The 18718-nt window shown below is 43.5% G+C and overlaps 1 protein-coding gene across 6 annotated transcripts in view; it reads left to right on the top strand.

The window, feature by feature from the left end:
• Positions 1-18718, top strand: part of MILR1 (mast cell immunoglobulin like receptor 1) — a 162449-nt gene that overhangs the window by 136604 nt on the left and 7127 nt on the right. For 2 of the 6 annotated variants that reach the window (XM_089771807.1, XM_075903912.2), the window contains exons 1-6: positions 8881-8999; positions 9090-9134; positions 13089-13376; positions 14335-14619; positions 16365-16478; positions 18301-18390. In XM_089771807.1, the coding sequence (XP_089627933.1) occupies positions 8957-8999; positions 9090-9134; positions 13089-13376; positions 14335-14619; positions 16365-16478; positions 18301-18390 (865 nt within the window). In that variant the 5' untranslated portion in view covers positions 8881-8956. Of the gene's footprint in view, positions 1-6481; positions 6614-8880; positions 9000-9089; positions 9135-13088; positions 13377-14334; positions 14620-16364; positions 16479-18300; positions 18391-18718 lie in introns of those variants that run through there. The other 4 variants (XM_089771808.1, XM_089771809.1, XM_089771810.1 and 1 more) reach the window with 4 other exon arrangements.

Genomic DNA, 18718 nt, shown 5'->3' with positions numbered 1-18718 from the left:
TGAACATTTTATGTACTGCAAAAACTGTCTCCTTACACTTGTGATAGAAATGTAGTCGTGTTAGTCTGGTGTAGCTGAAACAAAAAACAGGACTATATAGCAATTTGTGACAATTTTCTTCCACTATTTGATCTGAGGCAGTGGGTCTGGACCATGAAAGCTCATCACCTATTAAACCATCTTGTTAGTCTTTAAAGTGCTACATAGTCCCATTTTTTGTTCCTTACACTTGAGCAGAGATCAATGTTATTCATGGATTTGTATGTTTACCAACAGCTTATCCTCTTTCTAACATTCCTGTCATCTGAAGAAGTAGGTTGTGCCCACGAAAGCTCATACCACCATCTACATGTTTTCTTTGTCTTTAAAGTGCTGCTAGACTATTTTTTGTTTTGCAAGATTTTCCTTACCCTCTTTGTTGGGGTCAGGCACTTCTGCCAGGGGTCTAAAAAGCTCTCTATAACTTAAAGCCATGAACACCAAACTCTGGGGTGCACCCCCCTACAGAGGCACAGAGGAACATTCAGGTGGGGTGTAGTGAGACTTTGGCCAGATCCCAGAAGGGGTGAGGAGAGAGCCCCACTGAGCCCCAGTCTACCCCCAACTCCACTATGGCCCTGCCTAGGATAACCAGACAGCAAGCATTTACAAGTACATTTGTTCCAGTCCCTTGGACAGACAAACACATACACGATCTTTATCAAGCATTCCCACCTGGGGAAGTGATGAAACAGACAGAGCCAGACAGGTACCCAGAAGTTACCTACTACAGGACAGGCCCAGCAAGGAAAATAACAGAACACCACTGGCCATCACCTACAGCCCCAGCTAAAACCTCTCCAGCACATCATCAATGATCCCTTATGCTCACTGACCATGAAAGAGAGGCCAGTCCTCGCTTACAGACAGCCCCCCAGCCTGAAGCAACTACTTACCAGCAATTACAAACCACACCACAGACACACTAACTCTATTTAACTGGGCAGGGGGGTGAAGCACTGGAATGGGTTACCTAGGGAGGGGGTGTAATCTCCAAATCTCAAGGTTTTTAAGTTCCAGCTTGACAAAGCCCTGGCTGGGATGATTTAGTTGGGACTGGTCCTGCTTTTAAGCAGGGGATTGAACTTGATGACCTCCTGAGGTCTCTTCCAACCCTATAATTCTAGGATTCTATAACCAATCCCTGAAACAAATCCTGTTGCCAATTCTGCGTATCTACTCAGACAACACTATCATAGGGCCTACCCACATCAGCCATTCCATCAAGGGCTCATCCACCTTCACATCAACTAAAGTGACACGTGCCAGCAATGCCCCTCTGCCATGTACATTGGCCAGAGCAGACAGTCTCTACACAAAAGAACAAATGAACACAAAACAGACTTCAGGAACAGCAACATACAAACCCAGTGGGAGAGCATTTCAATCTCACTATACACTCAGTAAGGGCACATCTAGACAGCGGGGCAAAAGTCGAATAAAGCGATGCAACTTCTGCTACATCAATTGCATAACTGAAGTCAAAATAGCTTAAGTCGTTTTTTAGCGCTGTCAACACAGCAGGAAGTCGAAGGAAGAACACTCTTCCTTCAACTTCCCTTACTCCTCATGAAATGAGGGTTACCACAAGTTGGAGTAAGAAGTCTTCCTGCTCGATGTTACTTCGAAATAAAGACACGCACTATGTTATTTCGGAATAACGTCAATTTATTCCAAAATAACGCTGCTATATAGACATAGTCTAAGAGACATAAAAGTATCCATCCTTCCCCAAAAACACTTCAAAAGCAGACATCAAGGAGAAACTGCAAAGCTGTAATTCATTTGCAAACTTGACACTGTTAATCTGGGTTTGAATAGGGATTGGGAATGGCTGGCTCACTACTAAAGCAACTTTCCCTCCCTTGGTATTCACACCTCCTCAGCAACTGTTGGGAGTGGGCCACATCCACCCCGACAGAGTTGGCCTTTTTAGCACTGGTCCTCCACTTGATAAGGTAACTCCCTTCTTTTCATGTGCTAGTATATTTATGCCTGACAACAATTTCCACTCCATGCATCTGACAAAGTGGCGTTTTGCCCTCAAAAGCTTGTTCCCAAATAAATCTTTTAGTCTTGAAGGTGCCACAGGATTCTTCATTGGTCTTGTGGATACAAACCAACATGGCAACCCTTCTGATACCAGACATCAAGAGTGGGATAGAGGCAGGGATGGGGTGGGAGGGCAGTAGGCACCTATATAAGAAAAAGGCCCAAATAGCAGGGCCTATAAGACAAAGGCCCAAATAGCAGGGCTGTCCTTGTAAAATCAAGACATCTGGTCATCCTTCTCAATCCCAGCTGCAGATCTGAGCATGCCTCAGCCCTGGCTGTGACCCCTACTCCTGACCATGACCCCAGCTGCTCTGGCCATGGCCCCTGATTGTGGGTTTAGGCCTGCTTCTGGCCCCAGCTCCCAGCCATGGCTCCTGGTGGGAGGACAGATCAGGGAAGTGGGGGGCACCACTGAAAAAGTCTGGGTTCACTCTGTCAGTGGTCCCCACAGTGCTAAAAATGTGGCTCTCTGAAAATAAGATTACATTTCACAATGGCACCACCTAGTGGAAGTTGATCGCTAGTAAAATGGAAAGAAATTCTGCTCACTACAATCCATATTCTCTGCTAAATCAATGTTTGAAAGCTTCATTTAAAGGGTTCTCCTAGTATCACTGATGTCTTATAGCCCCTCCATCAAACTGCAACATACAATAGAATAAAGAGAGTCGCTGAGCCTTTCCCATCAAAGTTGTCCATTCCCATCTTGCTCATGCTCGTTGCAGGTGAAAGTCATTGTTGCCATGTAACATGGGCTCAGCGCCTGAATGAAGAAGCTGTGGTAGTCACCTACTACTGCACTGATTATTTGCACTGCAGAAACATTCAAAAAGCCCCAAGCTGGCAGGGGCTGAGGATTGACATAGGAGAGGTTGGACTGAGACCTCCAGCATCATAGGATTTTAATGCCTCGGGCAACTCCTCCAGAGTCAGAATCTCAGCTTTCATTTAAAAAATAAATGTTTCTAGCCCGTGTGATTGGGAAGAGAAACTTGAAAGCACAAACAAAGTATATCCAATGCAGTTACATTGGCCAGAGTCTGAAAACAGCCTGAAATAACAGCTCCAAGAGGTGTGAACTTTTCCATTAAGCTCTCTGATTCCAGGAGTCACTTGCACTGGTGGGAACTGTCAACACCTCCCTTACTCATTCCCTCATAAGGGTTTGGATTTAAATCCCTGGATCCAAACACAGTGCTGTGGTTTTGAGCCAAACGCAGAACTGGAAGCGGGATGTGGATTTATTTTTTCAAATTCATTGAGGCTGCTGCCCAAGATGTTAGTATCTGCCTGTTTGTGCAGACAGCCTGAAAACAAATCATCTGGCAGAGCCCACTATACTTTTCGGCTGTGTCTAGATTGGCAAGTTTTTCCCAATTGGCAGCCGCTTTTGCGGAAAAACTTGCCAGCTGTCTATACTGGCCGCTTGAATTTCCGCAAGAACACTGACGATCTCATGTAAGAAATCAGTGCTTCTTGCAGAAATACTATGCTGCTCCCGTTCGGGCAAAAGTCCTTTTGTGCAAGAGGGCCAGTGTAGACAGCTCAGATTTGTTTTGCGCAAAAAAGCCCCGATGGCGAAAATGGCGACCTGGGCTTTTTTGCACAAAAGCGCATCTAGATTGTCCACAGATGCTTTTCCGCAAAAAGTGCTTTTGTGGAAAAGCATCCGTGCCAATCTAGACGCTCTTTTCCGCAAATGCTTTTAACTGAAAACTTTTCCGTTAAAAGCATTTGCGGAAAATCATGCCAGTCTAGACGTAGCCTTCCTCTGTGTGAAAACAGAAGAAAGAAATAAGCCAGAGGGAACCCAGCACTACGTTACTTATGGCTACCATTCAACCTCAACCTACCTAGGCTTTTGTGCTACAACTATACAAACACAATTTATAAGCACAAGACAAAGGTTCCAAATAAACATTCATGTGACTGTTTACATAGGCAGCAAGTAACATAGGCACAAGAAGGCATTGCCTTCCCAAAACTGCCTACACTCCATTCTTTGCTAGCCACCTGGGAGGGCTGGGATCACAGCGCAGCAATATGGATAGCCAGGAATGATCCGGCTGCTATGTGGCTGCCCCATTGCTGGGTCTAGGGGCAGCAGCCTGGGGTGGGGGCTGCCTTTGATTCCACTAGAGGGAAGGTTGCAGTAGGGGGTGGGGCCTCAGCTTGCCTTGCCCAGCTCAGCCTTCACCTCCCCCCCATGACTATTTAAACAAATTCCATTTGAATAGGTTTGGGTTCCTTTTGGGAGGGGGAAGGAAGAGAAGGGGTTCAGTAGATTCAGGCAAACACCACCACCATCAGGCCATGTCTACACTATGCAGAAGATCAATGCTGCCATGATCGTCCGGGGTTCAATTCAGCAGTGAGAGATAAAAAGGCATCGTTTAAAATGTGGAAGTTAAATCCTAGTGAGGAAAATAGAAAGGAGCATACATTCTGTCAAATTAAGTGTAAAAATATAACAAGAAAAGACAAAAAGGAGTTTGAAGAGCAGCTAGCCAAAACGTAATAGCAAAATGTTTTTAAGTACATCAGAAGCAGGAAGCCTGCTAAACAACCAGTGGGGCCACTGGATAATCGAGATGCCAAAGGAGCACTTAAAGACGATAAGGTTATTGTGAAGAAACTAAATGAATTCTTTGCTTTGGACTTCATGGCTGAGGATACTGGGGAGATTCCCAAACCTGACCCATTCTTTTTAGGTGACAAATGGGAGGAATTGTCCCAGATTGAGGTGTCCATTAGAGGTGGTTTTGGAACAAAACTGTTAACTTAACTGTAGCAAGTCACCAGGACCAGATGGAATTCACCCAGGAGTTCTGAAAGAACTCAAATGTGAAATTGCTGAACTATTAACTGTGGTTTGTATCCACCCTTTAAATCAGCTTCTGTACCTAAAGACTGGAAGATGGCTAATGTGACGCCAATATTTTTAAAAGGGCCCTAGAGGTGATCCTAGCAATTACAGACTGGTAAATCTAACATCAGTACCAGGCAAATCAGTTGAAACTATAGTAAAGAATAAAATTGTCAGACATATAGAATAACATAATTTATTGGGGGAAAGTCAACATGGTTTCTATAAATGGAAATCATGTCTTACAAATATACTAGGCTACATCTATACTGCCGGTTTTGCCGGAAGTTAGTAATGCTAATCCATGCCTCATTTGCATAATTTATGCAAGCTGGCTTTGTGCAGAAAAAGTAGTGTGGACCTTTTTTGCACAAAAAAGTTCACATTTCTTTTTTCCCCGCAAAAATGGCTTGCATAGTGCATTCAAATGAGGCATGGTGATATGCTAATTCGTGCCTCATTTGCATACTCACTGCCAGGAAAACCAGCAGTGTAGATGAAGCTCTAGAGTTCTTGGAGGGTGGGGCGTCAACAAACATGTGGACAAGGGGAATCCAGTGAATATAGTGTACTTAGATTACCAAAAAGCCTTTGACGAGATCCATCACTTGATGATCACTTGATCACTGTTCTGTTCACTCCCTCTGGGACATCTGGCATTGGCCACTGTTGGAAGACAGGACACTCTGCTAGAAGGACCTTTGGTCTGACCCAGTATGGCCATATTTATGTTCTTATGCTCTTATAGAATGAATCTTCCTCAAATGCCATCTCTCTGCACAGTAGTTGCTTGAGCAGCTTTGATTTTTAATTCTGCTTTGATTTTTAAACATATCCATTGAGAGCAGTACTAAGGACAACAACTGAAAACTCCCTGCCCTAAGTGCAACCACTTTATAGAGTGAGAAAAGTAGGACTACATACCATTTCCCAGTTGACACCAACCTGGTCACCATAACCATCCAGAACTTTCTGGGAACAAGTCTCAGAGGGGGAACCAGCGTAGTCTATAACTTTAAAAAAACAAGTAGTCCCGTGGCATCTTAAGGACTAACAAACATGGGATCATGAGCTTTCATAAGTAAAAACCACTTCATCAGATAAGTTGGAGTGGAAATAACAGAATCCAAGATCTATATAACAGCAAAAGCAGTTACCTGTCAATGGTAGGACCTGTGTTAATGAAGCTAACACAGTTGAATCAGGCTGGATGTATCCCATTAATAGCTTTTGATGTGAAAATGTGAATGTCAAAGGCAGGGGAACTGGCTTTGTAGTGTGTTAACCAGTTAATATCTTTATTTAAGCCCAGGCTGACAATGCCAAATTTGTGAATGAATTCCAGTTCAACAGTCTGCCTTTGTAATTGGTTAGTGAAATGCCTTCATAGAAAAATGACTACTTTTAAATCCATGATTGAGTGTGCAGGTAGGTTAAAATGTTTCCCTACAGGTTTAAGTGTGTTACCATTCCTGATGTCTGATTTGTGTCCATTTATCTTTTGTCAGAAGAGGCTGTCCAGTTTGGCCAGTATACATGGCAGAGGGGCATTGCTGGCACATATCACATTAGAGGATGTGCAGAGAACCCAAGATCGCTTGTTTCATAACCACAAGCCCTTATTGCTTGAGCTAAAGGAGAAACTATTTATGGGTGAGCAAGAGAAGCTATTTTGTTTTACACAAGGAATCTCAGTGTGTTAGGGTCAGGATTGGGGGGTCCCTGACTTCCTTAGGCCTTGCTACATGAGCAAGGCACACAAATATAACTAAAGATGAGATTTTAAATGGATTTCTTACACCAGTGCAACCTATATGGACAATGTTTAAAACTAGTCTCCATTTAAGATCAAAAGGAATAAGCCACTCTTAGACTGACATAAGACTGACCACACAAGCATGTGCACCAATTTATAAATGTGATTCAAGTTAAACCAATGCAGTTTTCTTATCTAGACAAGGACTTAAGCGCTTTTGAAAATCTGAGTCACAGTGCTTAACACACAGTTCAGCAGCTCTCAATCCATCCAGTAGTGGGCAGTGGCCAACCCATCACAAGGACATGCCCATGTCATTCCAACAATATTTGCATTTCATCTTTTAATGAACGATCCCCCTGTATAGTCAGATCCAACACCAGGACTATCTGTTTGGTACAAACTCATTTCTAGTTTATGGGAAAATACATCCATTTAGGCTCTGCTGCTAACTTTGATGCACCACTGTAAATGTCTTTCCTTCCTGCTACTGCAAGTTTCAGCGCAGTTGGTCACCCGTTCCAATAGATAATGTTAAAAACTCTGCCACAATTACTTCCCTGAAGCTCCAAATCACCTTCCTCCACTGACTCATGTCCATTTGGCCACAGCTGTTGGCCACTCATGTTCTTTCACCACAGTTGCTACACACTAACCCTCAACACCCAATATGAAGCTCTTCCTTCCTCCCTCCTAGAGTTACAAAACTGTTCTTAACACTAACACCACTGTAAATCAGAAGTAACTCCACTCTAGTCATTGGAGTTTCACCAGGTCTTCCAACAACCTACCCTCAAGGAACAACATTTGCAAATTCTGCTTTCCAATGAAGTGAGACTTTTACTTGGAGGAGACACAGCTTCCCTTCCTGAATTTTTGGCTCCTTTCCAGAGATGGTCCCAAATTCTCACCTCCAAACATGTTGTATCGCAAGTCAAATAGCACAGTTCTGGGGTCATCTCTACCATCATCTCCCTTTAATATACAAAAGAGGGCAGCACTGTACAGGAACTAGGATTCAAAGAAGTAGGACAGATACAGTTCATATATTCAGATTTTGCCTTTTTCAGCTCTGGGTTTATGAGAAGTAGGTTTTAGAATGACATCAAAGTTCACCCCTTTATGAATTGTTTTAAAAAAAACTCAACCCCCAAAGTATTTCCAAAAGACTATTGAGTAAAGATTACCATTTTATATTTGCTGTTCAACTAGAGAGGTTGAACCTCTCTAGTCTGGCACCCTCAGGACGGGACCAGTGCTGAGCCAAGAATTTACCAAACTATGAGCAATCAATTTTGCAAAGTATTTGCAACACTGCTTAATAATCATATACGACTGTACTAATACACCTTATATAAGCCTATGCCTAGCCAAGGCTTACCAGCTCTTCTCATAACGAAGTGTTAGTGTAATTTTACAATTCTACTGTATTGGCACAAGGAAATAAGTGAAGTATAAAAACCATGAAATAATATGAAAAAGAACAAAATAATATAGGTAAATCTATAATGTAGTCACCTAAAACAATGCTTGAATTCCGCTTCCAAAGTGATAGGACAATAGCTGCTAATTCAAATTACAGTACCATCTGGGGTCTCTGCAGTAGGTATATTCACCTTTTGCTGTATCAGTACGGACATATGCCACATTTAGCAGCGTTACCAACATTTCCTTTGTTTGCTGGTCTCTTAGAAGACATATTTAGGAGTAAATTAGAGCTAAATGACAGCATGGAACCCTGAAAGTCAGGAATGGTGGCTGAAAACAAACTTTGTGGGACCACGGGAAACTTGGCCATACCCATGATAAGTGTACATCCAGCTAACTAAAATCATGCTGGACCACGGATGTTGTCAAACCACAGAGTGCTGAACTAGAGAGTAGGCATCTAGAACACCACTGTCTGGTGACTAGAATATTTATTAGCATTATATTCCAACCACATATGGACTCCTCATATAACCTGGTGTGCATAACCAAGACATTGCAAAGATGTTAATTCTGTCTTTCCGTGCCTTTGGCATTTATGGTTCATTTTAAGTTGCATCTCAGACACTTGCTGGGGAATGGCACAGAGAAACAAACACGTCTGGACATATTCTAGAAGTGCAGAAACATTTATGCAAATCTAACCAACATCTAACATCCGTCATTTGAACTTCCTCAAATCGCTTGTCACATTCCCTTCAAAGAGCCTTTTACCAGCAGAACTACTAGTTCCTCCTTATTGTTGTAAGAAAATGCTTAAACTTATGATCATTCTATTCTTTCTCCCATCCTTATGTAAGCCATGGATTTGCTATTATTAACTGTATTTTATTCCAAAGAGGGACCGTTAACCTATTTTGCTCAAGTTCTTCTTCTCTCTTTTAGCTCAATCCACTCAAGAGAATCAAACATCCAATGGGAAAGACTGTGGTAAGTTTTTGTTTGCAGATTTATGATGTTACTCGATTTATTCAGCTTTGCTCGGGTCCTTCAGGTCAAGGGGCTGGGGAGGTAAGTAGGTTCTGGAGTCTGGGTAGGGGATCAAGGAGGGGCTCAGGGCAGAGTGCGTAGGGGGAAGGGGCTGGGGGCTCAGGGCACAGGGTGGAGGTGTAGGAGTCAGGGCAGTCAGTGGGGGAGGCTGGCAGATGTTCCCCGGGGCTGCTTACATTGTTTAAAATCCCACTAGAACGGTTGAACACTGATCCCTGTACCTCATTTTACACTCTGTAGCTGGCTCTAAAAAGGAAAGAGGATTTAAAATACTAGAAATACTGTAATTCATACTACACATATGCTGGAGATCAGCATTATTCTATAGAAGGAGTTCACACATTTTCCTCCCGACAGTTACATTTATGGTAAATCCATAAAAAAAAAAACCCTGACATTACCAGAAAGTTGTCTCACACTTTAGAATGCCCAAGTCAGGGTAGGCTAAAGTTAAAGCTGCTCCCACAACCTTAACTCTGCTTCTTTGTACATATCTATCTTTACAATACAGTCCATGTACAGTACATCTTCCCATACTATTTTGCAACTAATCAAATAATGGGTTATACTCTTTCCCCCCAACAGCTTTCGATACACTGCTTTCTTTGCTATAGTGGACCAGTAGAAATTTGTTGGCTTAGACTTTTTATATCTTAACTGCTGCATACAGCTGTGGGTTTTACTATGACAGTTTGCAGCCATGTACTGATGACGGATATGAAACCAGGTGATTCAGTCTTTCCTAGGAAATGAGCAGCTAAGTATTGTCTGAGGCTTCTTTCTTGCACAGAAATGTCCACATCACGGGCATGAACTTTGGGTGAATTGCTTTAGGACAGAAATAGGGAATATAAGGCCTGGGGGCTGTATATGACCCCCAACTTGCCTGGATCCAGCCCCCCAGGCTCAGCATGAGCCCATGCTGGCGCGCCAGTCCCCCCACCTCCCTACCGTGGGGCTGGGGCACACAAAATATACTAGGCCGGGCCTCCTGCAGGCTCTGGTGTGCGAGGGGGATGTGGGGGTGTCTTTCTCCTTCTCAGTTTGGGGCCACATCAGTGAGAGGGGTTTTTTGGCCTCTCACTTGGGTACAGCCCCTGACTGATTTTTCTGTGGGACAGTGGCTCCCAACCCAAAAAAGGTGCCCTGCCCTTGCTGTAGAAGGATTCCCTTCTGGGAAGTGTTCCATGCAGGGACAAACTTTGCCTCCTCTCTGCAAACCATCAGTAGTTATTCTGCCCCCCACTTCTACATGGCTCCCCAAAGGTTAAGACACAAGCTAGGTTTACACTACAAGGTTTTTGTGCAAAAACGGCCATTTTTGCGCAAAAAATGGCAGAGCATCCACATCTCAAGCACGTTTTTGTGCAAAAAAAATCCAGTAAATAGACAGGACAGAGGACTTTTGTAGGTAGAATTATTCCTCTCCCCACAAGGAATAATTCCTTTTTGCGCTACAGCTCTTGCGCAAAAAGGCATGTGTGGTCACACCATAGGGGTTTCTTGCATAAAAAGAGCCTATCAGAAAAAGCACAGGTACTCTGATGGCCATTCTGTTCATGGCAATCAGAGCTTTCTTGCACAAGACCATCCATGCAGTGTGGATGCTCCTTTGCACAAAAGCACATCGCTTTTGCGATGCACTTTTGAAGTGTGGATGTACTTTTGCGCAATCATTTTTTGGGGAAGATCTCTTCCGCAAAAAGCTTCTTGTGCAAAAACCCTGCCAAGTGGACAAAGCCACATTGAAGGACAGGAGACTTTTCTCTTCTTCTCCTGACACAACATCTGAATTTTTGAAAAAGATTTCCTGGGGGTGGCAGGTGTGTGTGTTTGAAGATTATTACGCTGTGGAGGGGACAGGAAGAAGCCCCATTGTTTAGAACAGTCCAGACCAGTAATTCCAAATTAGGGAGCAAATCCACACTGCGAAGGGGATGGATATAGCAGGTCTTTTTCATCTCTAGATACCCTGAGCCTCTTGTCACACTGAGAAGCTACTCAAAAGGTGTGTTGTGTAAGGATTAGGTAATGGGTATAAAATGCATGTTTTCTGCATGCTGCAGTTTTTACTCCATCTGAATTTCTACCCTGTACCTGGGAAGACAGGTACAGAATTTCCTGAGAGAGAGAGAGAGAGAGAGAGAGAGAGAGAAATAGTTTGTGCTCCTGGGAGCGAATCTTCCTTGCATTAAAAACTCTAAGGCCTGGTCTACGCTAAAGCGGAAGGTCAGCTTAAGATAACCAACTCCAGCTAGGCTAATTATGTAGCTGCAGTCAACATCTCTTAAAATCACCCTCCACACAGAGGGAGGTCAATGGGAGCAAATGCTTCTGTTGGCTTCCCTTACTCCTCATGAAGAGCAGGAGTACCGGTGCTGACGGGGGCACCCTCTGAGTTGGAATTAATGGGTCTCCACTAGACCTGCTAAATTGAATCCCAGAAGATCGACTGTGGTGGCAGCATCTTCCACGTAGTATAGACATGGCCTAAGAGACTTCATGGGAAGCAAGAGTAGGAGCAGGCTCTTACACCACAGTAACACTCACGAAGGATCTCAATCCACTTGACAAACATGCACTAAGGATTTGATCTGTGTATGAAATTCCATTGATGGCCTTGTTCAGAGAGCCCTTTCAGGTGTGGAACATAAGCTTCACAACAGCCCTGTCCATTAAGTGATCCCTAATTAGAGTGAGGTATCTGGTGAGCAACTGCCGAAGAGTTGAGCAACATTCTCCACTAGTGTAGTCCTTGAAAGTCAAACCAAACTCCGGGAAAACCATGAGTGTTCTGTAAAGAGGTCACAGTGTGGTTCTTAGTGTTTCACTGCGTGTCCATTTTACAGATGGGGATATGTAAGAATACATAGTTCAATTTGGAAGTCTCAACTTTATGTCTGCTTACCAACAGTTCTGATCATCATCATCACCACCACCACCAACCATGGGCTCAAAGCACGTTGGTGTCTGATGCCTCCCTCACTATTTCCTTCCATCTTTCCCTGTCTAGTGTGGAGTGGCTTAGTTTCTGTTGACTAGCTCCGCACCAATCTATTATATCATCTCCCCATTCTCTGTGGGGTCTGCCTCCCCTATTTGGACCATCCAGAAACAACTTTAATTCTTCAAGTCAATGGGAATTTGGGGGAACTGAGCTCTTTTCAAAACCTGGTTTAAAGAGTTGACATTTTTTTCACCTGTAATTATAAAAATGCTGCCCCAGTCATTATTTCATTATTGTCTAACGCCAAAGAAAACTCTCCCATGGCTCATAGTTTCTTTTTTTGATGTTTGAAAGATCTGGAATGTTATTGCCTCAGATACTGTCCTCATCAACGTAAGGGGGTGCAGGGCTTGGGACAGCCCTCCCCCCCATCAGTCCCAGGCTCTGCCTCACTTCTTCCTGCTCCCCTCCCATCCCCTTGCTTACTCTCATTTCATTTCTTCCTCAAGGCCACGCCCCTGCTCTACTCCTTCCTGCCCCCAGCCAACCTCTTCCTCCAAGTAACATGGCCAGGGGATTTAAAGGGAGGTGGGGGCATGGCTCTGGCAGCAGGGATCAGCCCGCCCCCATGCTCACAAGTGGTGGCAGGAAATGGTGCAACTCAGCCTCAGCCTACTCTGCTCACTCCCAGCCTAGTTATGAACACATTACAGATCTGTCTCCCCTCAGCCAAGGAGCGTTCTCCACAGCTGAAATAGCAAAGGTTTTTGGAGCAGGTTGCAAGAAGATATTTGTACACTGAAACTTGGGTCTAATGGCCAGGGATGGACTGTCAGGTGCTCCAGCTCTCATGCCCTGGGCTCACTCATGCCTCCACCTAGTTCTCTGGGGTTTTGTGAAGCTATTTGTGGATTGTTGTTTCACTCAGAAATGTTTCCTTTCCCCAGCACCGCTGTCTAACCCTGAGCTCAAGTCTCTCCAACCAAGCTTAGAGATAGAAATTGGCCAGAACGTGACACTGTCCTGTCTGTGCACCAATGGCGCTCTTCCAATCAACTATACGTTTTTTAGAAATCAGAGTCTGTTGTCTATTATAACCATGAAGGATAGGAACCCAGCTCTGCATAACCTCACTATCAATTCTGCCAGCGACTTGGGGGAATATAAATGCAAAGCTGAAAACAGAAATGTCAACAGCTCAAGATACAGCACGGGTCTCACCTTTACTTTCCTAGGTAGGTACTTGTGTGTATCGGTGGCATTTTTCAACATCAGGAAATGAATGTTCCTAATAATCCATCCCAGCTGGCCTGATCCTGCCAGGAGCTGGAGGCACTACCTCCTATCTCTCTCTCACTTCGCACCATGAGGAAAGGGAACAAGCATTGTGGAATAAACCTCCTCAAACCCGTTCAGAACAGTTTTAAAATACTATGTGTTAAACATGTAAGCTCCAAGTCCAGAGAGGACTCTGGCAGCTGGGACTGTCATCAGATGGGGGTCAGACCATCTAGATCTGACCCTATTGTTTTACCACATCTGCGCAAAATAGCTTGCAGAATACAATCCAGGACCATTTTAGGATTGTGCTCCCAGGTGACCTTCCCCCTCCTGCCTTTAACTTTAACACAGAAAGTTAAAGTACTTGATCTGTGTAATAATTTTGATTAACATTTCCATTCTTACTGGTCAAATTAAACCTTTTCCCCTAGCAGCAGCACTATCAAAATGGCTCGGGTGTAATTATATATTTAATGGCAAGTTTCCATTAGCAGCTGGTGGTCCATGGAAAGGTTGTTCCTGTGCCAGAGAAGGCAAAAGCTGTGTTAAACATAACTATCAATTCGCCAAGCTGTCATACAGTAACATTTGAGCAGAAAGATCAAAAACAGAATGCCATTTCTTTCAAAGGGACAGAGCCTTATACTTTTCATTCCATTCATCTTGTAGCAGCAGCGGCCAGCAATCCCATAATGCTTTCCAATAGAGGACAGCGTTCTATAGCATAGAATGCCTCTGTCTAGAATTTGGACTACCAGACCCACAGCTGGTTTGAACTGGGGTTCTTCTATTGGAATCAACAGAGCTACATTGATATGGGGCAGCTGAGGAGCTGATCCTGTCTACACGTCTCCGTTTTAAATCTCATGTTTGCTTTGCACTTACTTTTGCATTCCACTGGTTTCTTTTCAGATCCTGTATCCAAACCAGTGTTGAGCGCGACTACTTCCTATGTGAAGATGGGCCAGAACGTGACCCTGTTTTGTCACTCAGAAAATGGTTCTTTTCCCATTGATTACATGTTTTTTCAAGGAAATAGGAGTATATCACGCAGAATACCTGTGTCAGAAAAGGCAAAAGCTGTGTTAAATATAACGATCAATTCTCCCAGTGACTTGGGCAACTATAAATGCAAAGCTAAAAATAAAATCTCTAATCATATAAAATATAGCAGCAGTCTCAACTTTACGCTGGCAGGTATGTGCTTCTGCTGTTACTAATAGAGCTGTGCCTATCTATGTAAACGGGGGTAGTAGGTCCAGCCCATTGATGGAACTTTGAGTGCCTGGCTGCTGGATCCACATGGCATCCTGAGGCCCAGCAGGTTAGAACGCTGCACATTCACAATCCGACTTGCTATTCCTAATGTTTTGTTCCAAGATTTTACTTTTGAGGTGAGAGGTGTGTGGAGGTGAACAAAAGAAACAAAGCCAGGGCTTTTCATTTAAACAGACAGAGCTTGGATTAGCCTATAAAGGAACACACTAAGAACAGAGGCATGAGCAAGGAATTACTTTTAAATGGCTTGGTAGAATTAAATTTGTATATATACACACACACGAGAGAATTTACCTGGCATTGGCCGGGTCCTTGTGGACGCTTAAGGCAGAAGGTCAGGGGTTCAGGAATCAGGGCTGAGAGATCTGGGGGGGCTGAAGGACTCACCTGAGTTGTCATCAGAGCAACATGACCCTTGCTGCTGCAGGCATCAGCTCCCTGGGTTTCCCAGGACCACACTGCTCAGCTGGTAGCTCTTCCGGGGGAGGGGCAGGGGTTATATTGTCCAGTCCCAGCCAGCAACTCCTTCTAGGGGAGCTGGGGCTATGCTAGCTCCTCCAAGGGCCAGGGTGAAGGGCTGGGACTAGGGCTACAGCTAAGGGCTGAGGGGGGGGGGGATTAGGGCAAAGGGGCCACTTACCCTTGGCTGGTGTTCGGCAACGTGGAGAGCCCCGTCCCCATCTGGCCACTCTTTTCCTGACGTGGCCACTTCCTTGTGGTCATTCCGCAGCATAACTGTTCCTCGCACTCGCTGCCTCCAGTGGTCATTGTGGAGCATAACTGTCCCTCTGATCAACCCCCTCCCATGTGCTGGAGAACAAGCCCATTCCATGCACTTCTTGTTTTCCTGGCACACTGAACCATGACCTTACTTTAAGTTAGGGTAAGAGGAAGCTGCATACCAGATTTGGTAGCCCTAACTCTTATACATTAAGAGTTCTTGAACAAATGGACTCATAGAAAGACAGATTCATGGACAGAGAGATACGCACAAAGTCTCTAAAATATAGATAGATATGTATAATTTCAACAAATAATATACATTTTTATTTTAATGATTTTTAGTTTTACTAAATTTTCAATTGTGGGAAATTATGGAGGGGTTAGACAGCAGCATGGTTAGACAATAATTATTTAATTGCAATAGATATTTGAGATAAAAATCCAAAACTTCGTACCTGTTAAAGCACAAATCACCAACATCACACACCAAAAATATGCAAAGCAAATACCCTCAAATTAACTTTCAACATTTTGTGTTTGATGAAACTCATGTTTACCAACCTTGACAGATAAAAATCTAATCCTTCCAAGACTTGTTTTTTATAGTCTTCCCCGGCACTCCTCTACCTCTAAGTTCATCCTGTACACATGCAGGACATCTTAGCCAAGACCCTACCTCCTGTGATAGGGCAGGATTGTGGCCAGGTACTCCTTTCTCTACATCTGTAGGGTTCTCAGTTTGGAGCCAGCTCTTTACTCTTTCTCTAGGCTCAGGTTAGGGCGCCCTGCCACAGTCAGTATTAAGCACTGCTTTGCTGCTTTGCTACTTCTCCAAACTGTGATAGAAAAGGCCGGGCTTCAATTTTAATGGAAAGAAATACTTGGAACATTTTGCTGCACCTGCTCTTGGTCCCTACAAACACCCTTTCTCCTGTTGACAGAAGAGAATGACCCTTCCTATCTCCTCTGCATTTTTCTTGGGCTGCTGTTTCTGCTGGTGGTGATAGCGATTGCCCTACTGATTCCATTTTGGATCCTGCCTTGGTGTAAAGCAAGTGAGTTCTTTTGGCTTCTCCATATTTTCATTTTTCTTGTAAAATAGTGCTGGCTTTGGCTCCTTATATTACATGCTATGTCCGTGGGAATGGAAGGGTTAGCTTCCTTTGTGCACATCACACACTAAGGATTCCCTGTTTCTTAGCAGCTGGTGTCAGTACTGACAATGGGGCCTGGTCCAGTTGGTATTTCCTGGCCAGTTCCCATTAAATAGGAAGGGATGGCCCAATAATATAAGCTTCAGGTTGGTAACATCAAGAGTCCAAGGGACAGATTAATTAAATCCAGTTAAGGTTAACTTATTTCACCTTTCTGAGGTAGTCATAGAGCAGTAGCCATGTTAGTCTGATCTTGGTAAAATGAAAAAAGCAGTCATGTAGCACTTTAAAGACTATCAAGATAGTTTATTAGGTGATGAGCTTTCGTGGGGCAGACCCACGTCTTCAGATCATATTCTGAAAGTGAATAGGCATGACCATTTTATAACAGAGGGATACAATGAAAGAAGGTAAAAAAATTACAAACTGGCAAATCAGCTACATAGAACAGAAGGTGTGTGTGGGGGGGAGAAGTGACAAGGAAGGAGGAAATTGCTTACTGTAAGAGTCAATTAAGTGGCTAATCTGGGGTCACTACAAATATCAAAAGGTGGGGAGGCTGACTTTGTAATATGTAAGATCATTATCTCGATTAAGGCCCATTCGCAACCTTTTAAAATGTCAAATTTTAGCATAAATAAGAGTTTTGAGGTCTCCCTCTAATCTGGTTTCAAAATCTCTTTGTTGTAAGACACATGTTGTCAGGTCTTTAATATCTTCTGAGACAGTTGTTATAATGGAGCCCTTAGAAAAACAATATCCAACCTCCTCTGAGTAGATACAGATCTGGTGGTACTTTTAAGTGAATTTTGCCCTCGGGTAAAAAGGTCTCTCCTCACTCTAGTAGACACCTTCTTCCTCTACTACATGCTAGAAGAGGCCACGTTTCAATACAGATATAAATAAAGGGTAGCTATTAATGTAAGGTAATAAGACCCAAGAGGCACTACTCTCCATCTTTTAACTGACTCCAAATCTATCTTTAAAGCCAAATATGTCTCTTCCTATCAAAATGACACATTTTCTGGATACATTTTAGATTCCCAAAGGCAAAAAGTTACAATTATGCTTATTTTCATATAAGTATTTTTTGCCAAGATCAAGGGGACTGCTCCCATGCCATAAGTTAGGTGTGTGCACAACTGTTTGCAGAATCAGGGCCTGGGTATCTAGACCAGGTCTACACTAGACCCAGAAGGTCAGCTTAAGGTATGCAACTCCAACTCCGTAAGTAACGTAGCTGGAGTCAGCATACCTTAAGCTGAGCTTGGTGCTATCTTCACAGGGGTTAATTGACAGGAACGTTTTCTCCTGCCTGCTTCCCTTGCTCCTTTTGACTGTGAGGAGGAGTACTGGCACTGACCAAAGGCACCCTAAACTGTCTATTTAGCAGGTCTTAACTAGACACGCTAAATTGAACTCCAGAAGATTGCTCTCCAGCCAATAATTATAGATGTGGCCTAAAATTAAATTTCTTGCAAGAACCCCAAGATATATCTCCAATCCCTGCTGTCTTTGGGAGCAACTATTTTCTTTTCCCACACATGCATGTAAAGATACAGTCATGCATGAATAGCACTCCTTGCCAAGGAATTATATTCAGACAATTGCAATACTGTATTTAAAATATCTAACACCACCCCCCAAAAATCATAGGACATGCATTTTTTAAACCGTTGATATGTAATCACTTGAATAATTTTGTTTCCTTTGCATCTTGCAGGAAAACTGAAGTCAGCAGGCTCCTCAAGAAGTTTTGTTTCAACAGAAAAGGCAACAGGGTCTGAAAACTATGTGACATATACGGAGATTGGTAAATTACAAATGGCTCTTTCTTTAATCATGAAACTCACATGCAGGAATTACAATTAATTAGTCCTAGATAAATTCCATGGAAGATGCATTTGGGGCTCAAATGGGAAAGATGGGAAGCAAGTTATTGAGCCAACAGAACTCCCATTGACCTTAAGCAGACATTGCTCGGTGACTCTTGGGATCAGGCCCTATGCGAAAATCTTACGCGGCCCAATGGCTAAATTGTAGCCCACAGAATGAGATCCTTAGAATCTTGTGTGAACCATTTCTCAGGTCCAGTCAGGGAAGAATTAGAAGGAAAGTTCATGTGTGGGAGTTGTGGAACT

The sequence above is a fragment of the Pelodiscus sinensis genome, chromosome 20 (genome assembly GCF_052426305.1).
Source record: "Pelodiscus sinensis isolate ZL-2025 chromosome 20, ASM5242630v1, whole genome shotgun sequence".
Classification (NCBI taxonomy): domain Eukaryota; kingdom Metazoa; phylum Chordata; order Testudines; family Trionychidae; genus Pelodiscus; species Pelodiscus sinensis.
The sequence above is the reverse complement of the archived record's forward strand: the minus strand, read 5'-3'. Positions and strand labels throughout refer to the sequence as shown.